The following is a 27,516-nucleotide window of genomic DNA, read 5'->3' as shown; positions in this document are numbered from 1 at the left end:
AGAAGCACACAGCATATTTAAACAATATCTTATTGAAAAACTTTAGCATGACTTTGTTCAGTTTAAACATAATGAGATAAAGAGCCAATGCACAGCCTGCCAATGCAACGGAAGATTAAAATGATTTCTCAGGGCTTTTACACACTTAGGCGTGGTATCATATCACAGCATTTCCTGTCCAAATCATAACATGCTCAATTCCAGAATATCAATGTGCTCTGTCTTAACAGTAGACAGGTTATAAAAGCCCAAGTGCAGCCATAAAATTAATACAGAGCAAAGTACAGAGGAGGGCGAGGCATTTACAACAGTGCTGCAATGTTACACCGAGCATTAGTGAAGTGCAAAATATTAAAGCATACTGAGAGAAAACCGACCAAATAATGCAGGCACAAACCACAAATTAGGAGATTAGCATTATGAAGAAAATTCAGCTCAGACTATCTATCTCATTTCCAGCAAACTTGCTGTTTCATATTCTTAAGAAAAACATGCCTTACAAAACCATCAGAGAAATGGCTACTGTACATTCCTTACCAGTGCTGTGACATCCTTTGTAAACTGCAGCTGGCAGAAAACAGGAAAACAGTAAAAGCTGCTTACAGATGTAAAGACAGAATTATCTTGTCATATTGATGTTGAATACAGAAAGCTAAAAATACAACTACACTGATTTCACTGGAAGGTACCAAGAGAGGTAAAGGGCAGTAGAGCACAAAAAATAACTTCACCCTCCTTGTGAGCACGTCCATCTTAGGCTTTCATCTGCTCCTTGCATTTATCCTCTACCCTTACAGAAAGCGAAATACATTTGTGCCATTTTGCCTTGGTGCATCCCTACAGCTGCCTGCAGAGAGCTCTGGCTCTATGCAACAAGACTTCCCTTCCACCACAGCAACGTTACTGTTTTTCATTTCCCCTGGGCTGCTACCATCCCTGCCTTCCTGGTGACGAAACAACAGCTTTATTATGCATTTATAACAGCACGCCCCTTCCCCACATATATATGAACATGACCACAAGCTGTCAGCTGACTGCAGCTGCTTTCATGCTCTACATCTGAAATTAGAGGAATGATGCTGCAGAAACACTCTACTCATGTGATTTGTATTTTTTTTCCTCCTCCACTCATAGTAAAAAAATCAAGCCAGGTTTCCACTAGCACATTTAATGGAGGGGAAGAACACTGATAAATATTTCTAAGTCTTTAAATAAATGACTATTTAGGAACTTGACAGGCTGTAAAAAAATATATCTATATCTATATCTATATCTATCTATAAATGGAAAAGATGCTGAAAACCCAGAAAACATATAGAGCGAGACAACTGGCATGCAAAGGAAACAAAAATAATCACCCTCTCAATCAGAAAACAATTATTAATTTATACAGTTCATAAAACAGTTCAAAACCTGCTATACACACACATTACACCAATATAAAATGCACTGTGTTTATGTGTTTGTAAAGCATGCCCCTGACAAACAATGCTTCATTGACTTTGACAGCAGAAAGGCTGAATTCCAAAACCAGCGTGATCTGATCATAGCTGAAGACTACAAACGAGTTTAAAAAAAAAGGTCTGAACTCTTGACAAAAATGTATCACAGACACTACATCTCTTCAGAAGCCAGCATTCGCACAGGGCTCAAAATTAGATCAGCTAGGCTTTCTTCTCCCTTCCTCCAGTAAAGAGTATGTTTCCATGATGCAGGTGTAACCAGACAGACTGCCAGTTCTGAATGAGACAGTTACTGGAAAAAAGGTTATGATGAGGGAAGTGTCGTTCTTTCAAGCTCATTCCACCCACTTCCAAGAAATCACTGAAACAAAGCTGAACTTTCTTCCAAGCAAGAAAAAGTTTATAAACGGGGGCTGTGACATTGTAACAAAGAATATTAAGTATCTTTGCTTCATAATTCCAATCAAGGGCCTAAAAAGGAATACTGCGACTTGCAAAGAAATGCAGGGATCTGTTCTGAATAATGTCACACTAAATGCTGTATTACCCGCTTTTTTACTATGAGCTATTTTAACTGCTTTAACTAGAAAGTAAAGTTAAATTTTAAGAAGAGGTTTTGGAGACTAAAAAATGTGAAGCATGCCAATGTATTTATTAGTTTTCATACACTATTTTGACACTTTAACATTTTGCAACTATATACAAAACACAGTTTAAATACTACTCTCTTCTCCCTTTAGTTCCTCTAATGATATAGCATGTGGAAATACTACCTTAATCTCTAAGTGATTGCAATAGAGGATATACTTATCAAAAAAGCCATTAGGGTAGGGCTTAAACTTAAGTCTTTAAAGAGCCTTATAAATAAATGAAAAAAAGCCTTCCAACTTAAAAATAAAAATTTAATATCTAGATCATTAACGCTCCTGATTCAGACACCAGCCAAGCCACTCGAAGTCCTACAGGAGCCAGGTACTCAGCAGTTACTCAGAAGGTCCAACACAACTGAAAACATGGTGTTTTATGAGCAATTTCCCACTTTCTCAAAACAACAGCAGTTATGGAAAGCTTACCATACAAAGACACGAATTCAGAGTGACATAAAGAGCTGTGATGGAGAACAGCTCTGCAACAATTACTAGAAGAAAACTGCTGTGCTTACAGAAAGAACTCAGCGTGTTTCCAGTTACTGTGTACAATTTCGTCCCCACCCTGCAATCTGGTTTTGCTTGCACCAAGTTTGCAAACTTCTGTGGCAAAGAATTAATTTCTTACTGTGAATCTGTAGAACCGTTAGCACATTAAGGGTTTAACTGTTAAGGTAATACATTCATGTATGATATACAAAATAAATTTTAAGTCAGTAAAACATTTTATAAGGTATTTTTACAAGGCATTTTATTAACCCTCTAAAATTCAGCTAAGGGTTTTGCTTGCATTTTTTCCTCACTTGGTTTTATGCCATTTATGTGAGAATAATAACAGCTGACATACAAGGGTATGTCTTAGTAAGAATCACAGTGAAACCCCATACTTTCAAGAACTTTAACCAACCATGTCCTATACCCCTTAGTCCAAATTCATAAAAGCATTTAGGCATATGCTTCACTGAGGACAAGCATGCTTCACTATGCTTCACTAGAGGATAAATAATAACACTGATTTCAACCGAACTACTTACAAAATTGTAGATAAGCGTTTTGGTGAATCAACCTAATGTGTCCAGCACCTTGCAAGTCTGAGCTTGAGGCATTCTTCCTTCTTTCTCCAATCACTTTGACTTCTGATTATGTTTTGCTTCCCCAGCCCTAACCTATTCTCACAGTTAACATGAGTATGGGAACTGACCACCACAAAAGGTTTTCAGCTGTCTTAAAGGAAACACTTTCCAATTACAATTTGCTCTGGCAAGAATGCCAGTAATACAGCTCAAGGGGTTTCATTTCACTCAGAGACACCCAGCAACCACTACGGTCAAATAACGTTACCTGAAAAAAATGACCAAAAAACCCCACGCACACCTTCTCAATAGCCTTAAGCCCAAGAAATTTCATTTCCCAATACAAGCCATGTGAAAGACTTCCTTGTGAGTATTAGTCTGTATTGAGATGAGGAGGGTTGACGCAAATGGTATTTTCTAACATATGCAATGTTAGATAAATAAAAGTCTCCTAGGTCGCTATGTCTTCACGCCACAGCCCTTCTTCCATTGTACTTGCTGTCAGAGCTTTAATATTAACCTCTACATACATAAGTAACTGTGTCAGTTCAAAATCTGGAAGTAAACATGGTCCAAGACTCAGTTCTGAACACAGCTACATATTAACACATCTCTGTTTATTAAAGTAAGGCAAATGAAGATATTTTAGTTTGCCAATGAAACAGCTGTGTTGCTCCCATTGGGTCTGATGCAACTGGACGGTCTCAGGAAAAAAGAAGACAATATTGTTCAAGTTGACTGTTAGCAGACCTGTAGTCGGAGACATGAGGTTACTGGGGCATATGAAACTCTAAATATAAACTCATTAGTGTTCTTTTTTCTTATTTTTTAATACAGGTGCATCCCTCGCAATTTCAGGGTACCAAAAAGCCTTGAGAGCTGCAAAATTGTGGTTAAGTATCGGAAATGGCAAAGCAGCAAACTCTTCTGCACAGCTGCCCAACATACTGAAAATGTTCACATCACCTCACTAGAAAAAAAGGCAAAAAAAGAGATGCTTCAATTGGCTTTCACTTGCTTTCCTGATCATTCCCATCTAGGATTTTTTTGTTCCCCTACTACCTATTACAAGAGAAACATTTCTGTTCAAACATGGTCAACTTTCAGTTAGTGATACACAGTTTCAGTGGCCTGTAATTTTACAGGAAGATGTAAAATAAAAGATAAACAAGAGGGAACTACACACATAAAAAAAATGCATAAACGGCCCCCCCTTTTATTTCCACATTTTCCATAATTCACAGAATGCCCAATAAAATCTTTTTGTAAATGAAATTACAGAGATCCTTCTGGAATGCTAAGGAGTGTTTCAAGCGTGTTTCAACACATTCACATGCTACTAAAATGTATGGTGACACCACCTAGGACTAGAAGTAAACATCCCACCTTTTAGGGCAATTCCTATGAAGAAATGAATTCTTAAAACTTATTCAGAGTGAAACTGTTGGAGGCAGGATAAAAGTTAGGAAAGCTGATTTTCTGAGTTAGTAGTGAGGGAAGTGATAGAAAACAAAAGATGAAAGTCAGGATAACTCGCCTGTAGCATGTGTGTTTATATACACATACACACAAAGCAGATATACATATTTACAAATAAATATCTACATATACTTACATATAACAGACCTGATATATAAGCGTTAATACGCTACAGGACAAATAACCTTCCAGATGAACAGCTCTGGTGTAGACCATCACAGATGCAATTTTAAGAGTGATATTTTCAAGTGCCTGATACTTCAAAATTCAGTGACTTGGAAGCTATATTCTTCTTCACACACACAAGGAATGATTAGCAAACACGCAAATTCCCACATGAAATAATACTGCAAATGAAGAACACCCTAACATGTACACATTAGAAACTAAAAACTACTGACAAGAATTATAACACAGCTGACCTGTAAGTGGGCTTACCAATTTCAATTTTCTCTCTTAAGGGAGCACCTTTACATTCAGTACGTTCTGTGCAGCATGAAAAGCTTTTGGATGACTGGAAAGTGCCACAGTTTGAACAACTTCTTAGTATTAAATTTGTTATGCAAAGATTACAGAACAGCAACAATTCCATTAAATACACTTAAGAGCTACTTGTAGTCAACCTAAATGTGTCTTTCCATTTGTATGAAGTCAGTGGTATTAAAACCTACAAGAAGCATGAAAAAACACAACACAATCATAGCTGCCAAGAATTCATGTTTTTGTCATGGGCAGAGATACTTTAAATATCCTCTCCCCCATCCCAAAAGAGACATTTCCAAGATCACACCAACCAATGAACATGACTGATACACTAACAGTAGGCTTTCACATATAATTGCCTTCAAAGTAAGCACTGTGCATATGCCACAGAGGGCGATGACCTGTGGATCGGACCACTTCACTGTTACTATTGATGAATGGATTTAACCCCCTGTTTTCAGGAAATTCAATATACCCAGAGGTTCACAGATATATATATGGATATTTCTGCAAACTAAACTCAAGGTTTATAAATAGCAAACTAAGGATAGAAACAAGCAACTGTGGTCTTTATGTAGTTAACCTAGCAATCAGTCATCACCATATGGAGCAGATTGCCAAGTACTTGTAAAACTTACCACAACCAGCATCGTTCCTGAACATAATGGAACTATTTCATGCTCGTTGCACTAGATAAACCTTTCATTAACTCCTACTACAATATGCAGTAGTGCTTCGAGTTCTATTTTTACAGCATACCTGTATTTAACATCAACAGTTTACAATGAATGATAGCAACTTACATAACACAACTTCAGTGACAGAAGTGTAAGGTTTCCCTCCATTAAGAAGGGCATAATGCACCTTCCCATTTCTGGTCACTTTGCACTTACACTGACCCTTCCACTACAGAGATTGTAGGAGCTGCACTTCATTCAGGAATAAGAATTTGCTCTGAGGTTTATAATTTATTTAGAGACATCCACAAAAGCTAATACAGCATTAATGACAAAGACAAAAAGTGAAAAACAAAGCAAAAGCAGAATGCAGTCTCTCAGCTGAAAACAGAAAGTTACCATCTTTTCACACTGAGTGAAAGGAGTAACAGTCTATGCTGTTTAAAAACATTTTAAACACGACTGTTCAGCTTTGAGCAAAGTTCTTCACCAAGTCTTGTAATGAGAACAGTAGATTCTAACATCTGAAGGCTTAATAATTACCATCTTCAGAAGAACTGCATAAATTTTTCATTTGACTGAAGTTACAGTGGTGCACTGTCTCAAAATACTGCTAATGTTGTTTTACAAGTTTTTTTCCTCCTTTGTGGTGATCTAAAAGAAAATCTGTAGGCCATTAACTGCCAGCTTCTATTATAGGATACAATTCATCTTTATGACCTGTATATTGACATGTTGCAACTCTGCCATCAAAAACTGACACCTGAAAACATATATACTGAAGTTCACACTGTGAAAACTTCAGCCATCAGAAGCCTTTCCAACAGGCCTGAGTACATGCAATGCATAGTCTTGTGGATTGCAGAAAACATGTCTCCTCATGGCTTTCCTCTGCCAGATGCCATGTGGAACTGACAGTCTTCAAGACAAACCCACTTATACCTAAAAACACACTTTGTAGCAAACAGGAGTATAATCTCCTTCATGTGGTATCATAATCACATACCAACCCAACCCAACAGCAAACAACTCTCAGCAGGAACTCATACAAAGCTATAGAGACGATGCAAAGCATCTTTTGCAAAATGAAGACCCACCACTCACAGCTAATCCTCTTCATATCTTCAAATCAGGAGCACCATAAACAGAATTCACAAGTCTACCACATCTTACAATTCAAAAGAAAGGGTTTTTTAAAATGACACCTGGAAATCACATGTGTCTTAATTTCTTTCCCAGAACTCCCACAGGTATTTTTTCTCTTTCCTGTACCACTCAATCTCCTCCAAGAGAATGATTGTATTTTCTTTTTACTAATAACCTTCTCTAGCCCAAAGGCAACAACTGGTTATCTTCCTCTGCCACCATTATCTCACTCATTGATAAAACAACTTGAATTCCAATCATTTTCAATCTATACTTCACCTGAAGCTTGCACTTCTTGTTTCAACAGCAGAAGGAAGATGTGCCTAAGAGCTTCTTGCCCAGTCAAATACAAAGTTTAAACCTGTGAATCCTGCCTTGCCCAGATCCTTACACTGTTATGGCTATAAGACTGCATTGGATGCAAACAGCCACTCAAATAATTTAAAGGTTAGAACTATTCCTACATTTTTATTTATTCACAGTTCCAGTGATAAGGGGGGGGGGGGGGAACAACCAAACAAAAAACCAACAAACAAAACCAACACCCTAACCACCACTGCCAAACAGCTTTTCACTCTCACTTATTCATGCAACCAAAACCACCCCCTGCCCCCAACATTCCCTGTGCTGGATTACTGAAGTATTTCTTTATCAAATATTCTCAGAATATCACTCCTGTTCTAGTATCTTGGATTGCTGGCCTAACTGGCTGAGCTCCTATACTAGACTCTATCTTCACCTTCAGCTCAAAACAGAGATTCTTGGGGGTTTTTTCTTTACGCATTAATTTGTCCTTTAATACTGGAAAACAGCTACTGAAACCCACAGATTTTTCTTAAATGTTATTTAAAGTCAACTCTCATGATACTGTGTGGATTACAAAATACAATTTTCCAACCACTAACTGGGGAGTCTACCCCTTTCCTATACTTCCAATTACAAATAAACTAGACCGTATCAATACATTAGGTATTTTTCTGATTTTTCTCAAGACACACATCATATCTTATCCACAGATCTTTTGGACTTAGAGACACTAAACAGGAGATGAACTAGCTCGGTATATATGCAGGACCTCAGCTCAAATGAGGGGCATATAGACACCAGCCTAACAAAATATTTACAGCAATTCCAATTAAAAATTCTGTGAACAACCTTCAGCACATTCCCCCTGCTTCTTTCCTGGAAATGCACAGTTTGAGAGTTATTATCAGAAGCTAATTCTAAGCACCATATGTTTATTATTTAATTCAGATCTAGTAATCATTCCCAACTCACTTAGAATTAGACAACCTAGTTAAAGCAACCCAATTCATAATTTCTAACATAAGGAAACAAATCAAAAATTTAATAAAAATACAAACGTTCTTAACAAGATTTTTTTTTTTACAAGAAGCTAGAAATATCACATGCAAAAGGTATCTCCCCTATATTTAGGTTCCTCTGAAATGTCAAAGAATGTCAAGCAAGTAGAGTATCTAAGGAGTGACAGAGAGTTAAATGTTAGCTCTTTAATTATTTGCTGGTAGCACAGTTCGAAGACTTTGTAACCAAGAGCAAGACATTTTTCTTTAGACAACATACTGTCTGAATATAAGCTTCATAAACATACCAACTGAAGAATGTCCTCGTCTTTTGGCATAACGCTAAGTTCCAATATGCTGTCACTGAAAGAAATAGAAAAGAAAAACCTCAACCATAAGACATGAACTTTTGGAAAATATTTTCAGTTACTGTTACAAAGACAATCCATTAACTTCCATGGAGCAAACCCATTCAAGAACTCCCACACGAAGTTACAATATCAAATTAATTAACACAACAGAAACCCACTGATTTCCATTAGAACCTTTGCAAATATGAGTAGAGCAGGAACCTGACTGAAGACTACATCTGTGTACTCAGCAAAGTCAGTTTATTAAGCCAATACGCTTTGTCAGTTTTGATTTTGTTTATTTGTTTTGCAGTGTTTTTATTTCCTCCAGCCCTAAGGTACATTAGCCATTTGGAGCTTTTCAGACAAAACAGGGTGTCAAATCTCTGAATGCAAGTTAAAAGTTCTCTCTCTATTCCATTTAAAACTAAAGTCTGCTAGCACTCTAAAATTGATGGGGAAATGTTGTAACTGCCACATCATGTGAAAAGTGGAGCAACAGCAAGGCAAGCACTGACTTACACCTTTCCACTCCGATCACCTCCTAACAGAATCAACTTAAACATATTTAGTCAGTCAGATGACATCTGAAGTATGGATGAAAAACACTTGCTATTTTTAAGTGCTGAGCCTGTCAGTCTGAATTGCTGAAACCAAAAGCGGGAGTGGCATGAAGATACAGAAATCCAGATAGTTCAATCAATGCAATTTAAATACAGGCAAAATCTGGACATTGAATGTACAATGTTACCGAGTTATCCAGAGTCAAATACTGTAAAATAGTGAACCTGCAGCTAGTATCTACTAGAAAAAACCATTTTCACAAGCAAGAAAGAAGTATATGCTTGTAACACTGGATACAGAACACCTGAATTCATTATCTCATCTGAGACAGAGGAATAGTCTGTCCACAGCCGTTAAACGTAAACTGGAACAGGTACAGAGAAGGGCTACAAGAGAGACAGCTTGTACAGACTTAACTAGCCTTAATGAAATAGAAAACGGAGAGATTATGGAGATTATGACTTTCACTTAGAAATCTCACAGAACATGTCACAAGAAGAAAAGAGTATTTGGACAAGATGATCAATACCAGTACAAGAAAAAGTGTATACAATGTAACCTGATACATCAGACTAGAAATTACCTAATCTGTACTGGTCAGTACAAGGCTGAGAAAAGATAAAACCAGCACAGACACCGGCCGCTGACTTCAGGGTGCACAGAACAGTTTGTGAAAGCATGGAGAAGGACCTCAGTTTCTGACTTCTGCGGAAAGCCATCTTCTCACAAGTGTAACATGGGATTATTATGCTTTCTTACATGAAAAATGTGTTTACAATGTCGTTCCTTTTCCATTTGTTAACAACTGCAGACATAAGGCTGCATTCCAAAATAGCGGAGTAAAGGTATTTGGTTTCACAATCTTCTTAAACCACAATTCATTTGGGAGTACAAAAAAAAGAAATAAATCTCCAAGCAGCATAAATTAGTTCAGTTTTAAGACCAAAAGATCAGCGGTGACAGACTTAAGTTTTTCTTTTTAAGCCTATGCACTGCTAGGAAATGTAAGTTTTCAAAAGCCTTTAAATTTTTTTTTTCAGAATACTGAATTTTAAGACACACAAAAGTATTGACTTTTTAATGTGTGTTTACAATAATATTTCCCACTTTGACTGAATGCACAAACAGCAAAGCTATTTCAAATAATTCTTTAAAAGTAGTGTCAACTTTGGAAGTCACTAATTTGACAAATATATTGCTTCTCTTCAAGTACTTTTTATAAAAAGGAATATAATTTGACACAGAACAAACCATTCTCTTATACAAACATTCTGCAGCTTTTTTTTTTTTAAAGTGTTTAAATCAATTTAAACAAGCTACCCAAAAGAGGAAAGGATTCCACTCAGGAACAATATTTTAAGTATATAGTTATTTGAATGATACTTAAGTATTTTATTTCAGTTTGTATGCAGAATTTTCTGAAGAGTATTTCGATCTTCCTGCTTTACATTTTATGACATGCTCTCAGAGTGTTTTTCAATTCTTATATCAGAAACAAAAAGTACTAAAGAAAGCTTCTGGTGTATTTACTACATGCAAATTCTTAAAGTTTTATTAAAAACCACCACACAAAACGGCTGTTTACACTAAAATACTAGAAACAGTATTGTGAATTCTCAGAGATGTAAGGACTTTCATTACACATTTTGAGAGTTAAGTTTAAATTTATTGTCTCTGAGTCACGAAACTAAAGCATTAATCATAAAGACTATCTTTTGATGTGTTATTTTGGATTAATGGAACAGATTCAAAAGCTGAACTCCGTACATTTGTAAGTAAACCAAACAATTTCACGAAGAATTTGCAAGGAGAAAAAGCAGAATAGACCTAATCATCCAAATTCCCCACAGTTCAGAATAATAAGAAAAAAAAAGCTGGGAATCAGAATCTGTTTCTTGTTTTATTTAGAACTATAAATAATTAACAGAGTTTACATTAATAATCAATGTAAATCCATGCTGATTATGTAAACAGATGAGAATAAATTCTTCATGGACCAAACTTAACAGCTATTGGTAAAGTACACTACAAAACCCTGACTTAACAGTGATTTCATAATTAATCTTACAGGACACAGTTATTTCCAGCAACATTTTTAAGGTGTGCCCTGCACCTTCCAGAGGAAGCAATCAGTCTAAGTATTGCTTTGCTATCTCTAACCAGAGCAAAATAGGTAACATTCTAGACACAGCTTGAAACTTTTATGAGAATACAAAACATGGCTGAATCATACTTCCATCATAAGCCCCACTGGAATTTATGGGATTCATTTCATATAAGGTAGCTAAGTTCCGATGTCTGCAGCATTATATAATGAGGACAAACAGCTACAGTTGAACAACTTCTCTACAAAAACAGTCAGCAGCTATGGAAATTGAGTGATAAAATCCAAAAATCACTAAGTCCAGACTGAGTTTCACTTCAAAACAGCTAAACAGTTAGTGTGGGGGCGATCTCCCTCCTTAGAGATAAGAGATGATAAAATACGTTCTATCCTTAAAAACTGCTCTGAAGATGATCACAAAAATGACAAAAGAACAAGCACCTGCAGTCAGCAATAAGTTTGAAAGGGCAATTGAAAACAAGAATTAAAAATTCAGTAATTAAAATGTCTAGAAAAGCATCACAGAACATACTGACACTACACATGAAACTGTCTTCAGTCATGAATAAAGGATATTTCAACGGACAATTCAGCCTTTCATCAACTTGCTTGCACAAAGCCTACTGAAGAAACCAAGGTGTGCTTGATGGAAGATCAGCTGAGACACAAATCAGCAAGAACTGTGTCAGTGGGTATTTTTCAATACGAAGAGTTCACTCAGAAGCGAACTTATGCAAGACCAACCTATCAAGAACTATTAAATCAAGTGATGGAGATAAGACCTTTGCTTCAGCAAGTTCCTAAACCAAGGATTTCTGGGAAGTGGGCTAGTATTACCTGACCAAGTATCACTCTGTAACAGTTTCAGTGTTTCCACAGTCTTAAGAATCCATTTCTGGATATTATCAAAGAGGATGCTGACGTAAACAGATCATCAGTCTGACCCAGAATGGCTATGCTGATGCAAGAACAACATGCTAAAACAAGAAGCATACACCATGATATAATTTTACTTGCCAGGAAATGGCAGCACATGTGCAGAACAAACTGCTCTGAGCATAAAAATACCATTTTCAAGAAAAGAATTAGAGAGATTATTCTTTAGTCACATAAGAAGTATTGCCTACCAGGAAGATACACCTGATCCAGAGTCTGAGTTCTCCCTATGGATCAGGATTAATATTTATCTGTTTATCTTAAGAGGTCCAGCTGAAGACTTCCTGATGGTTATAGGTTCTGCATAAAACACTCAAAGATACACATGACCTTTTGTTACCATCTTCTGTGATGTACACATCTGGCTCAAGGCAACAAATTGTTCTTCTAACTAACAATGGCATCCCTTCATCTTCTCTGCACTCATGGAGATTAGAGGGACAGATGCAGCAGTGCACTATGTCATTCCTGGCTGCACTAGATAACCACTGATAAGGCCTTGTTCAGGTGTCCCTGGTTTATCCACAGTGGGCAGGGGTTGCATTCTGCTGGGACAGTTTGCCATGTACAGTCACAGGGTTGAAAATAAAACTTTATACACAAGGAGACCTACAGTTAAGAATCTCTGGCCACACAGGCCATTAAAGATGGGGCAACCGTGGCAGGTTGGGTTGGAACCAGATAATCTTTAAGGTCCCTTCCAACCCAATCTCTGATTTAACTGACTGATGTACCTGTTGGGCATGTAAAATAAAATCCTGTACCTTGGGTATACACTACTGTACAACAGTTCTGCCTGTACAAATATGAAATGAAAAAACAATACATGACTAGTGTTACCTCCAGGAAAGGTTATTAAAACAAGACAGACCCCATCTTTCCAGCCCTTGTATAGAAAGTACTAATGAGACAAAAAGCATTTCACTACATCTTGCTGTCATAACTTTGAACAGGTTAAAAAAAAAAAAAGGAGGAGAAAAAAAAAGGCAGGGATATATTTATTTTGAATGAAATCTTGAATAAAGACTCCACTGAAATTGTAATATCAGGAACTTCATTTTTGTACTTTAACTGTAAGCATACCTGGGCCTTAATGTGTGAAGATTTACTAAAAATATGTGACATGAGCTGTATTTAGAGAACATTTCTGCATGCTAATCATAATACATCTTTCTAGATAACATATTATTATACTGGAAACTTGTTGCTATAGAAAAGAAACTGGCACCAAGAAAACTAAAAATGGAGGCAGATACAAGGCATGAAAAGAAGTATTTAGATTCATGTATGGACATGATTTATCAAGCCCTTGTGAGTTGCAGGTGCAAGTAAATATCAGCATTTCCTCAACTCTGCAAGGCTCATCACTTACTGCAAAATAGAGGAAAGCCAAGATGTACTGCAGGTATTTTGCAGGTGTGCACTAGCGTAACATTTTTCCTTTACCAGAAATGCTGATTTCGAGTTAACAGATCTCATAAGCAAGATAGATTTTTCTGCTGTTTTTAAATTGACACGTTGTATGCATCTACCTAATCCTCCCATTTTAAGTTCAAACAAGCTTCCTCTGTAACACTCAGTGCGATTTGCTAACAAGTACTGAAATAAAAAGACTGTGGGCACAATTCAGCACACCTATACTCAAACCTTTCTCAGCATTCAATAAATACATGAAAACAGAAATACTAACAGTGTGTATTAAGGAAAATTTAAAAATACAGTGACTTTTTCAGAACCATCACGTGGTCTTTTCCTGCTTAGTATACAAAAAATGTGGCATATAATTAAATACATTACCTTACCTGTTCTGTATTAAAGCAATGACTTGAGAATATGTCTTCCCAATAACACTTTCTCCATTGACTTTTATAATTCTGTCACCTGAAAAAGGAAAAGTTTTATCTTCAATTAATTTGTCTAGATACTTTTTTATCATTTTCATTTTGTATGTCCACACCTCACGATATTCAAGATCACCAACACGTTAAACTAAGGTTAGTCATAATTCAAAATAGAAAAAGAAGAAAATAAAAAATGCACAATACAACAACATGACCTTATACAGGATGCCAAGTTTCTACTCTTTTCTCAGAACATTTTCAGGTGTGGTATTTCATTCTACCCTTCCAAATGAATTACCTAAAAACTCATAGAAAGAAAACCACAAGCAGGTGTAAGCTATAGAAAGGCTCAAAGTAAAGGCTTCAAAATAAGATTTTTTTGATGTATGACAACAGATACTGACAACCCTGCCTAATTTTTAAATGAATTATAAGTAGACATTTCATTTCAGCACTTAACCTCAAAATAAACCAAAACTTTACATCAGAACACTGCCAGGTGTAGCTCTATACATGTCCTTTAATAGCAGCAAATACTGCAGTTCTGTACTTCTTCCTTCTCAGAAATAAAGAATGGGTATTTTGAAAGGCTTCAGTTTACATATGCACTTCTATCAGCTTGTTACCACCCTCTTCTTCACCTGAAAGAACTCTCAAAGAGTTTTGTGTCTAGCTTCTTAAGCAATGAAAGAAAGGCTGGTGGCAACATTCAATGCTTGCCAGCAATCCACATGACTGCCAGGCACCTGTGATGGATGGCAAACTCCATCCCTCCCACACACATACCTTATGCAATTAGGCTGAGAAACTGGACTTTAATGAATACAAAGTTAATTTTTAAATGCTCAGTACAACACCGAAGTAAATCCTTTCAAAAAGTTGCAGGAAAAGGAATGCTTTAGTTTGTGCCAAAAAATACTCTTATTTACAAGCTCTGAACCATGTCCTGCTAGGTCCTGTGGCAAGACTTCCTCAGAACACACCAGACCCTTCTCTGGAACTGAAAACTGGCTCTTTTCCAGGCTGTTCCAGAACTTGCCCGTGGATGTAGATCTTTATTCAGCATTTCCACTAAAAACTGCAATTAGGAACATCTGTAAAGCAGGCCATATGATCTTATCCATTCTTGTGCAGGTTTGGGGGTTTTTCAAAGAAAACAAACTAGGTTGCACACAGCAGTGGAACAAGCCTACTTGAAGTATACATCCAATGATCCTGTCAAAAATCTTGTGTGGGGGACAGTGCAGAACTGGTTACATGAAAGAAGTGGGAACAGGCAATTCTGAAAAATACAACTTTGCTCAGTTTCAGGAGTACATAAAAGGGAAAGCCAGTCCCTGTAGGTCAAAAAAAAGATACTTACGCATGAAGGCTTTTTCTAACAGCTGCCTATCAATCTGGTGTTCCATTAGATACCTCTGATCAAACTAGAAACTAATCTGAACACACACCACCTCCCTTTCCACAAGCATTTTAGTTCTTTATATTCTTGCATATAGATAGAATCATGGAATGCTTTGGGTTGAAGGGACCTTAAAGCTCATCCAGTTTCAAACTCCCCCTATGGGCAGGGACACCCTTCACTAGACTAGGTTGCTCAAAGCCCCATCCAACCTGCCCTGAACATGGCCAGGGATGGGGCAGCCACAACTTCTCTGGGCAACCTGTTCCAGTGCCTCAACACCCTTATAGTGAAGAGCTTCCTTCTAATGTCTAATCTAAATCTATCCTTTTTCAGTATTAAAACATTCCCCCTGGTCCTGTCACTACATGCCCTGGTAAAAAGTCCCTCTCCAGATTTCTTATAAAAGACATAAGAAGCAGCATGAAGATCAAAACATGGGAAATCTGGCTGGCTGTATTTTAATATGATATTTTTGACTTTTTTTTTTTTTTCCCATTAGTGTGACCATGAAACAAAACCAAGTTGAAATAAAAAAAGAATAAAAAAATAAAACAATAAAACCACAACGATGATTCTACAAAATAAGAAATGTATACAGTGTCTGTATCAGAGGCCAAGCAATCCAACTGGCTGATTATTCCCTGAGTGTTTTATAATATGATTTCAAGACACAGATATAGCAATACGTTTCACCCTGAAGTTTCCAACAAGAAACAGTGGCATGACCTAATTAGATATAACTGCTCCCAGCAATGTGTTTAAGAAGAATACTCTGGTAATCTAAAAATTTACTTTCTGTTCTTTATCCTCGGCTCCTAAAAATCTCTTCTATGCCTAAAAATAAAGTATTCTCTACAGATTTCATCTCTTTCAATTTGGCAAACACTGAACAGAGTGAAAATTAACACTGCTCCTCAGTACAACTTCAACATATGCTGCACTTTATCAAGCCAAAACATTTCTTTATATAACAGCATTAAAATAATACCAAAGAAGCCCCTTCCTGAATAGCTACTTAAGGAGGAGTTGAAAAAGAAAAATGCCTTATTCTGTATAAGGAAGATCCAGCACTGTTTTTAAATTGCTGATCATTCTAGAACCTTTGTATTTCCTTAGGAAGAAACATACAAAAATTATCCTATTCCAGTCAAATGCACGTAAATAACTGTTTTTAAAAAAGAAAGTAACATCACATTGTCAACACAACCACAATCCTTTCATAGAACCTATCTTCTGTCATATTTTTAAGAGCAGAAACCTGTGTTGCAGGGGCATCCATCTACGTAACTTACTAACATTTGTAAGACCTCCCCATTCTAACATGGCTTTTTTTCCCTTCAACGTTTAAGTAAAGGTGTGACAAAGTACCTGGCACTTCACAAAAACGCAAGTTTTCTCCTCTCCAGTTCGATTAAACCAAACAACTGAACAAAATTTTATAAGATATAAACATGGATTGTTTCAACTTGATTTAAGGAGGTGGAATAATTTAAAGGATAAAAACCTGAATGTTTTGAGGTTATTCATTTGTCACAAAGCAAAAGAAATGGGAGCTGAAAGGTGCTGTTTTCTTCCCCTTTCACTTTCTCCTCACATATTTTATCTTGTACTACTTAGTACTTTTTTTAAAAGATAAGCCAAAAAGACTAAGGCTTTAATGTCTTGATATATTTTATACAACGCTTCCTGAGAGAACACCATGGTGCTTGTGAGATTAAGAAACACTGAAAAACAATTTAAGAGAGGTTTCATACTTATAAAGGAAAGAACTGTGTTTAAAAGGAAGACAGAATTATGTGTAGAAGCTTAAACCACATTATATAGTTTACATCACATACACAAGCATGTCATCAGTGTTGCAGAAAAGCAGTACCTGTGCACAGTCCAGCTTCAAAAGCAGGTCCACCCTCTTTAACTTGTTTAACAAATATGGTATCCATTGGCTCCAGTCTGTTCCTCTGTTTCCCTGGGGAAGAAAGTATAGCTGTTAACAGCATTCCCTTATATTGCATCACAAATGTTTTCACCTTAAGAATTGTTATGAAACGCAACCCTGCCATGTTCGTCATTATATTGAAGACTCAGGATCAATTTGGGTGAGGGAAGGAAGAGAGACTAGGAGTCTTAAATGCAACTACACTACACATCTTTTATGTGTCTGGGGAAAAAAAAAAGGGTGGGGGGGAGAGGTGTATCTCAAACTTAAAACTTGTGAATATGTTCCAGAAAGTAGTATTTTTCAGGTTCATTTCATCTTCATGCTGATGCTTACACTATTCAGTAAGCATTCTTGCTTCCTCTTCTAGACTGCTATCTGACATAAGATATAAATCCAGACAAGTTAAGAACTCATAGTGCAAACTGAAAAATAAAATTTTTGCATCTTTCCTTAGACGGGAAAAAAACCCCATAACTTTGGCTTATAGCCCACATGGAACTGAAACTGATCTTCTAACACTGTTTTTAAGATGCTCCAAGATAAAGTCTAACATTTTCTTGAAGATTTATCAAAATTCAAGAAGTAATGCAGAATTCAAAGCAAATTATAGTGTCTGCATGTACTGTAGTATATGTAGTATCCATATATATATACAACGTAGAAGCTAGTCTACAGTAGTTAAAAACTGTAACACCTCTATAGTCTTGCCTTCCCAGTATACTTTTACAGTATATTTTTGATTTAATGTCTATGTGGGAAAAGCTCATAATTTGAAGTTTTAATAAATTGCCCAAAATCAGACTCACAGTTTTCAAATATACATTTTAGCCTATTGCCTTCATTCTGCAGGCCCTCAGTGTCCTGCCATTTTATCACAAAACAGCGGAACAAGATGGCTTACTCATATGGCTCTAAATGGCCTTCTCAAAATAACTCCAGATTGGTAGAGAACAATCAGAAAGTTGATTGGATAAAATCAGGTAATTGCTATATCCAAAGCAACTGAATTATAAATCAAGAAACTCCAGCTGGCAGCTCAGTTCCCAAATACTTCGAAATTTTATTAGCAGGACACAGCTACAAGACATACAAAATGCTCTTTGTGAGCCAAAGCTAATATCTTGTCATTTTTAATCTGATGAATTAAGTAGACACTGAACACATGACAGGGTCTCATCCTGTGAGAGGCAGTAATGTTTCAACAATTTTAGACAAGATCCAAGTATAATTTACCCAGATGCCATGAACAAAAGGTTGCTTCAATGGTTTACGAGATACACGACCTTACATAGGACCACCAAACATTCTCCCAGTATTGCCACTCAACCTTTTACTGAAGAGATATACAATCCCCAAAACGTCAAGAAAAACTAACGCAGCTCCCATGGCACATTTCATTTATAACACTTAATATCTCATAACTCAAACACCAAGGGGCTACCTTAGTTTCCTTTACAAATGCTCATAAAAGAAAAACAAAGTTAGTGGCCTACTGCCAGTTTGCTTAACACTCAACTGCTACTTCATGCCTTGTCCACACTTGAACATGCAAAGCAAGAGGTCAAGCAGATAAGGTTACTCCTGTTCAACATCCAACACAGAATACCTTTCATACACTTCCCACTTCTAAGGTAAGAGGGGAAAACTATCAATTTATGAAGACCAGAGACTGAAGGCTCCCATAAGCATCCAATTTCTGACCGAACTGCTAGCTACACCAAGAGGTTCTTCAGCACCATAGGCTCTTGTTTCAGGTTTTCACAGCTATCTGATAAGACTGATTCTGAAAGCTAATTAGGCATTAAACTTGGTTCTTTGTCCTAAATGCAGAAGGACACTATATTGAACCCCCACCCTAAAGATAAAGATCAATGCAGAAGTAAAAAATTGGCATGAAAGGTTTAAAGTGTTATTTACATTGTCAGGTTCATTTTACAGCTCAGTAACATCCAAATACAAGACAAAAAGAAAAGCTAGGACTCCCAATCTTTAATAGATGAATACATGTTCTTCATTTCTCCTTGGTCTTCTACATATTTGGATACAAGCCAAAACTTTCTCCCATCAGTAACATAAAAATGAACTTTCCTGAATACATAGTTTCAAAGTGTATGTTTGTATTTTGAGTTTGAAATGCAAATGAAGTTAAACAGTATTTTTTGACAGTGGAAGCCAACAATACTTTCTTCAGACTAGCTGAGCAGGTATAAGCTTGTGGATGTGCACTCAATCATTACAGAAATAAATTCCCAGTAAAATGAACAATGTGTTAACTTGCCTAATGTCTCAAAATCTAACAACTGCTACACTTCAGTTTAATTGCGCCTAAATCTCACTGGTCCTTTTTGCACCCAATCGTCAGGCAGAATCAAGATGCTGTTCAGAATGTGAGCCTAAACTTCCCCGCCTTCCAAAGTCCATCATCTAGAGCAGATTATCACAGTGAAACTTTTACACTAAGCTCTCCGGCTCTGCACTACATAGTACCAGATCATATTCACAATTATCTTTTCTAGTACTGACAGGCCTAACTTTTTGGAACACACTAGCAATTCCTTACAAGGTGATACAACAATTAGCAGTAAAGCAGCTCGTACTACTAGTCTGTTAAACATGAAGTCTTATTTGCCAGCGCTTTTCCTGTGCTCATTACTGTGTATTACTTTACCTCCTCCCTACTTCTGTAAACAACTTTACAACTGAGCATTACTTTGCAGGCTAGCATGAAATAAGACAGTTTCTCCCAAATCTTCAACTGCAAGTGAAGAACAAGACATCACACACACAAAGAACAGTGGAAAGCGCAGGATGCCAGGAACACTCACATACACAAGGAGACAGCAGAGATGAAAAGCACAATTTCTGTGAAAAAGAATTTCATGTTTACTTCATTTGTCCATAAATGCAGCTATAAGCAAAGGTGCAGTCTTCCGTACGGGCAGTAAAAGAAACAGAAATGTATACAGTTGCTAAGTACACAAGCTAGCTGACCAGAAACTGAAAACAGTCCATAAAGATCAAGATGTCTTTTCCTTTATCAGTTTTGTTAGCACAGAAAGATCTCAAGTATGAATAAATGGTCACCAGTCAGGAAAAATTAAAACTCAAGTTACTGTGCAGGCAGTAATGTAGTTTTATTGACAGAACAACTAGAATATTCTGTGCAGTACAACTACTAGCTTAAGTGATGCTATTCAAACGAAAACAAAATTTAAGAGCAGGCAAACTGTTATCTGAAATTTTACTTCAGACATTCAGCACCATCAGAAATAAGTAAATAAAAATGAATTACCATGCATACAGAAGGCTCAAGGCAAAAATTCATTGGCTTAAACAAGGGTAGTAAGAAATCAAATACAGTCTTTAGTCTATGCAACTGAAATTAAGAAAAGCATGAACTTCTAAATCAAATGCAAGACATACACTGAAAAGCAGTTTACTGCAACAAAATTTCTCCTAGCCAATACAAACATTTCCACATCAAATAAAATTGTAAGATTCGTGTTTAATAATAAAATTCTCTTTCCCTTTAATAAAAGGGAATATAAAAAAATCACTGCCCTTAAACAGAACTGTAAAATTGAAGAGTTGATAACATTCGTGATTTACTTAGATGGGGGTCATATACAGCAAAACTTCTAATTCCCCTTACTTCACAAAGAAATCCATTTTATCTAGGTGCCAATTCTAACTCAACCCCCTAAAACGCTAGTTTGGAATACAGCTGCTACGTAGGAAACGTAACTAGTACTACCAAATGCATTAACCTTGAGTTAGTTTTTAAGCTACTCTCTGCAGACCAGACAGTATTAATATACTGCTCCACGATTCACAGAATGCTTAGGCTTGGAAAAGACCTTATGATCATCTAGTTCCAGCCAGCCTGCCATGGGCAGGGGCCCCTCACACCAGACCATGTTGCTCAGAGCCCTGTCCAACCTGGCCTTGAACACTGCCAGGGATGGAGCACTCTGGAAAACTAAATGACATGGCAGAAGTTACATTACCAAATCTACCGAAACACTACAAAATAGCAACAAACAGATCACTTCTCTTTAGTTATTAACCTTCTGATATAATACAGTCAGATAAAAAGATCAAAGTCATAAAGACTACACAAAGGACACCTCTTTGACAAAGAAACTTTACATTTTGAAGAGGGGAAAAAACCCACAAAAGAAACCAACCAACCAAACACCACACCAAAGTGCTATTGCTGTCTTTATGACCTGAACAGCACAAACCTGCAAGTGTTGCAGGGGACAGCGCAATACATATTTCCTTACAAAATCTCTCTTAAGGATCAGCTGCTTAAAAACATGCCATTTCTTTCTCTTCCTAGAGGAAAAAGAAAAAATCTTTTGCCCAGGACAGCTGATCCATGTTTAGAAGTCCTCATAACATAGGAACTGAATAAAGGCTACAGTTTTGTTAGCCTTACGCAGAATATTTTTACTCCTGGCTCTACACTCAGCAGACAGCAAAAGGATGATTTTTATTTTTATATCAAATAATTACCAATACCATAAAAACAACCTCAAATTAGTAAATTAGGACAGGTTCTTATGTACATCTTTGACTCAAGAGGGAGAAACATTCATCTTCAATGTGAAGATCTACAAGTATGCGTTTGGACAGCCACGGCATTTGAACTCCACTGATGCAACAGTGCTGAGTGGCACTGATTCTTGGGACACCTTTTAGGCAAAGGAGGACAAGTACATACAGATAAAGTGAGATCTATATGAACCCTGAATCAAAAATATGCTAATCACTTCCTAAACTACTCAAAAACAGACGGCTGGCAGTGCAGCAGTACTTAAATTTATTAACAGAGATTTAATTAAACATAAATCACAAATCTGTTAGGATTACCTTTAACCGAGAGTCCAACTAAAGCCAATCCTGGATTTTATAATCTGCAAACTGAATTTCATACATAGTAAGCATTTCTCGACTAGCAATCCATTGCAGAGAAGGAGCCCAAAGGTCCCAGCCCAGCCCTTACAGAGTTTATTGCACCCACTGTCAAAATACAGTGCCAGGGATGAGCCTCTAAAAGAGGATGACACTAAGTCTAATAGCACTGCTGAGTCATTTAACAGAGAAACACCTGGCATTCAGCTCTGCGATAGAGGAAAAATACCCTCTGTTATTACTCAAAGCACCACTGATATTTTGACTAAGTAAATCAAAAGATGGTATTTCTTCTTTTGCTCACTCTTCTCTTAAACCATTTGACTAATAGAGCCTCAATTCTATCTCCATGGCAGGGTGGGGAGAAAAGGAAAATAATCTGGCACTGTTATGGAAAACATGTAACACGGTTTCAACTTAACCACAAACTCTTCCAAACCATGCTTCCCCTTTGCATTATTTGCCAATATTATTACAAGTTTTTTCAATTTTCTCAAACCTGAAAGAAAACCTTTTCAAGTTTAAAACTTAACCTGTGATGAAACAGTATAGAGGATTTACTGTAGTTTTGAGATAAACACATGGCCATTCAATTTCTATCTGTTCTAGTGAACCTACAGACTCTCCCATAAATCCAGAAATTACACTTACGTAGCACTTTGCATTTTTATTAAAAATCAAAGATGATGGAAACTCAACAGTAGTCACTCACAGATGTTACATATGTGACCAACTTGGAAGGCCACTTTGCTGGACATTCTGGATGTATTTTAAGGGAAAAAGAAATCCTCAGGTTTTGGCCTCAGTGGAAAATTTAAATGAGCCCTCCTCCAACACTCTCGATAGTGTTAAAAAATGAAGGTGGATTAAAAATCCGTAAAAAAGGACAATTTACTGTGGCACTATCCTAAAGCATTAGTGTTACATACCTCTTGTCTCTTACTCCTAATTCCACTATAATATACCTTAGACCATATCATCCCAGCAACCTTTGACTTTGCCAAGTACTTGCTTTCACATTCATTCCCTTGCCCCATTATCACAGGCACAATTAGTTTATTTTGTAACAGACTGAGCTGATAGACGATAACGTTAAAAAACGTGGGATTAAATTAACTCCTGGGAGAGCACAAACTATATCACAGAAATCAGTCTGCTGAAAGAAATGAAACCTCAAATACTCGAGGCATTATGTAAAGCTGCAGTAGGGAATTAAAAAACCTCTTCCTCGTTTTTTTTCCACTCAGCTCTACAACGTCAAACCAGACTAGCACAGAGCTGAAGAAGGAGCTCAGGTCATACATTGGAACTATTTAGCTTAGACTACTGGAGGATAGAAACTGTAATCCATAGAAACATTTAAAAAAATAGCTTGCTGATCAAAAACTAACAATCCAGAGACCTCAGTGAAAACAGATGTCTGAAGTGTCATTAGGAAGCACATGCTCAGGGTCTACAGAAGAGGACACTGAGCAATATACCTAAGATACCTTTCATTTTTTTTTTTTCCTTTTTTTTGGAAGATAAGCAGCTAGTTGCTATAGATACTTCTACACAGAAATAGAAGAATAGCAAGAATTCCATATAAAAAAAAAGACAGATACTGAACTATAATTATACTACATTTCCAGGCACTGTATTAAACATAAAATAGTTCTCATATGAAAGATGAAATTCCTTTCAGACTATTTCTATATGCTTCTCACAGTGCATTTAATCATGATCCACAAGCCAAACATTTTTGAAGAACAATATGGTTTAGGACAAGATACGAGAAATGACCAACCCCTTTAATGTGTACTAAATGTGTATTTTGCTTCACAACACTACATTAAAGGACAACACTACATCCACCGTATTAAGTGAACAATGTAATGGCATGGAGACAGCATGGCAATGGAGACTGCTTTCTCCAGTACCTCTTATCACATGTTGACAATGCAAGTTTTTAATTTGAAATATTACTATTTTTAATAGGTATAGGTATTTTTCAGCTTGTCTCCAAATAGTCCTACATTGCTTTCCTGAGAGAATTCCGTCTGTGAGATCTTTTAAATAAAATTTTGAAATAGGGCAGCTCCAGAAAAAACTCCAATACAGGCCGGTCGGTACAACAGAAATTCTCAAGGAAACAGCAGAAGCTGATCAAAGCCTCCATGCAGTGACAATGGAATCCATAAACAAAGATTGGCATCTTCAACCTGTTAGAAAAACATTTTAATAGCTTTGCTTAAAGTCATCACCCTGGACAGTAAAAGTACAAAAGAACAGCAACCTTTCAAATAACTACAAAATGTTTAGGGTAAATCTGCAATGATGCCCTTCCAGCAGGTAACAGTGTGCTAAAGCCTCCCATTAGGGGCAGGATCTGCATATCTTAAGTTTCCACTGCTTGTCTTAAGAAAGCCTCATCTACTTCTTCCCCGATCAGGTGGTCTGTAGCAGATACCCATCAAAATGTTGCCCATGTGGGTCTGCTTGCAAATCATGACCATAAGCTCTAAGCTGGCTCCACGTCCATCCCAAGCCAGAGCTCTACATACCTATACAAACTGAGAACAAAAGCAACTTGGTCTCTGTGCTCTCCCAACCTGTCCTTCCCAAAGTGCATGTCCTCATTCACTGCAGCACTCTAGCCAGCTCCTGCAAGCTATCCCACCTGCAACTGCATGCAGACCTTCAATTTCTCCTGCTTGTTCCCCATGCTGCTTACTTGAGTGCACAAGGAATTCAGAGAGGCCCTCAAAAAAGACATGGGAGCTCTCCCCATCATATTGTCGTGTCAGCATTCTTTTACGCACATACATTTGAGGTGGTCCCCTTCTGTCTCAACTGTTGACCATGAAGTGCCTCCTGTCCACAGCATCCCAACTTATTCTTTGCCTAACAACCTCATCCACCACTTCCTTACTTGCTTTTGGCCATCATTTCTCTCCTGCCTCACTCCCAGTTTAGAGCACGGCTGAACAAATTTGCATTACCTTTTATTCTAAATGCTTTGAAATCTTACTGCTTACCAAAAGCAAGATTAATGCAAGCCAGGAGCACAATCTAAAGATATACTAAGAAAGTTGCCCTAAAATTCTATACCAGAACATAAAGTCAGATAAAAATATTTATTTCACTGTTAGAATACATCAAACCTAGTACATCCTTTTATCTTCTGCCCTCTAGGCCTAATTAGGTACTTGGCTCCTTTGAAAAAAATATTCAAGTGCTTTCAATAAAAGGCAATAGCAATAGAGATGCTCTTCTCCACACTCACCTACTCAAACCTGCAAACGCTGAACCTGATAAAAGTCTCAACTCATAAAGGTAAGATTAACCTGTGAGAAGGACAAAGCGGAAAATGCAAGTAATTAGAAACCTTCACTCAAAATTATAAAGAAAAAGACAATTTTGCACTGGCGCACACTGCTTCACAAAAATGGAAAGCTCGAATCCTCTTAGCTTCATAAGGAAAGCTCAAGTGAATTAAGCGAATTATCATCCACAAACTTCAAAAGAAAAATTATCATTAAGATACTTTCATTGTTAATTAAGACAGAGCTGCTCACAGGCAAGTTTCCCCACCAAATTTGAAAGAAAATACATGAAATGTGCCACTAGATGGCTCCTCTGCACGACATACGCACTGCACCCTGCCCAGCAGTATGCTCCTCCTCAGTTGTGGAAGCAACTGGTGCTTCAGCACCAAGGGACCCCCTCCAGCCGCAGCCAGCAGCCAGCTTCCTGCTGCTCCAGAGTAGCTCGATCTGATCTTCCAGTGTTAATTATTTTAAGAATCCTCGTGATAATCCTTCACAGAATTGCTGGCGTATCCACTTTTGCCAAATTAACATGATGTCTGTGAACATGATAAGTGAGAGAGATATGCTTTTCCTGATTTTCTCCTCACAGTCTACCTACATACCTCATTTGGGAAGAGGAATAACTTGTAGCAATGTAAACAGACATCACTCCATTCACTCCCACCCCCCAAGATTAGGCTAAATGTTGGAGAAAAATCTAACAGACTTTGTCCCATTTTGTTATGTTTAAAGGTGTAATACACAGAACTGGCAGATTAAGTTCTACTGACACCTCCATACTCCATCTCAAAGGCATATCTTCCCATTCCAGAAGGAGCACAAGTCCAAGCTCCTCTCCTGCTAATGAGAATGTTATCTTCCCAGAGCACTTTGTGCCCTCTAATCTGTATTTCAAGGCATACAACGTACTACGTTGCTATAAATAAGCAATAGTTGAGCTATGATTCATAGTTTAAGTAGCTACATAAAAATTTCCAGAAAGTAATCTTTCTCCCACCTGCACAGCTCTCTTAGCAAATCAGGTGTGTTTGTTTATGGCTGTTCCTCTACTGAAAAACAGATCTTGGGTAACATTTCAGATACAAATGTGGGTCTGTTTATCTTTAGCTGACCCAATTCTCCATGTGAGAAGTATACCGCAGAACCTTTTCCTGACCATGTCGTACCTTCCATGCTGGTTTGGCACAGAGGATTGACTCCTTTCCCTTCCTAAAAGATTATGCTTTTCATTTTTATATGCCAAAAGGCACAAAGGAGGTTACAAGTTTGGGGAGTGAATAAGGGGTGATGAGGAATAGGAAAACACTGACTTCCAACTGTTTAACAAGCAGATGACCACAGCTGAGTAAAATGAGGATGAAATGTACGAACTCACCTGCTTCCAAGAGAAAAGTAAGAAAGTTCAAGCAAATTCATTATCTCCCAGAATGCTTCTAATAGATCACAGTTACACAAAAAAGAGCCCTCAAAACCTGAAACAAAAGTTGAGACACGTTCTCTGTCTTCCAAACAAATGAGATTTTTAAAAGTACACTGAAACCAGGTACCATTCTCTGCTACAGTTTAAAGAAAATCATAACCTACCAGTGAAACAAGCATTTGCCCTATGCTGTCTGAGCAAAGGTCCCGCCTTTCAACACGCCTGTCCTCAGTGAATTGCAAAGCACTGCCCAATGAATCACAAACTGAAGCACATTACACTTGCATATGCACCTAATCCCACCTGTGCTGTGTGCCTTACCATCATGAGAGACTAAGAAACACAGAAAGCGGGACAGGGCTCTCAACCTGAAAACCTCATTTCCTTACTTAAATCAGCAAATTTTTCACTTTTTAAAGGAAAAAGTAAGATATCAGCAAAACGGACTGCGAATGAA

The 27,516-nt window shown here is 37.3% G+C and overlaps 1 protein-coding gene across 4 annotated transcripts in view; it reads right to left on the bottom strand.

Moving 5' to 3' along the window:
- ARHGAP21 (Rho GTPase activating protein 21) overlaps positions 1-27,516 on the bottom strand; it is a 110,589-nt gene that overhangs the window by 28,914 nt on the left and 54,159 nt on the right. For 3 of the 4 annotated variants that reach the window (XM_061351471.1, XM_061351467.1, XM_061351485.1), the window contains 4 exons: positions 17,346-17,438; positions 14,029-14,107; positions 8,581-8,635; positions 538-567 (listed from right to left, as the gene is read on the bottom strand). In XM_061351471.1, coding sequence (XP_061207455.1) covers positions 538-567; positions 8,581-8,635; positions 14,029-14,107; positions 17,346-17,438 — 257 coding nt within the window. The remainder of the gene's footprint in view (positions 1-537; positions 568-8,580; positions 8,636-14,028; positions 14,108-17,345; positions 17,439-27,516) is intronic. The other variant, XM_061351477.1, reaches the window with a different exon arrangement.

The sequence above is a fragment of the Neopsephotus bourkii genome, unplaced genomic scaffold, assembly GCF_033783945.1.
Source record: "Neopsephotus bourkii isolate Nb327-2 ecotype Australia unplaced genomic scaffold, CSIRO-AGI_Nbou_v1 NB_53, whole genome shotgun sequence".
Classification (NCBI taxonomy): domain Eukaryota; kingdom Metazoa; phylum Chordata; class Aves; order Psittaciformes; family Psittacidae; genus Neopsephotus; species Neopsephotus bourkii.
Note: the sequence above shows the minus strand (reverse complement) of the source record. Positions and strands in the feature narration are given on the sequence as shown.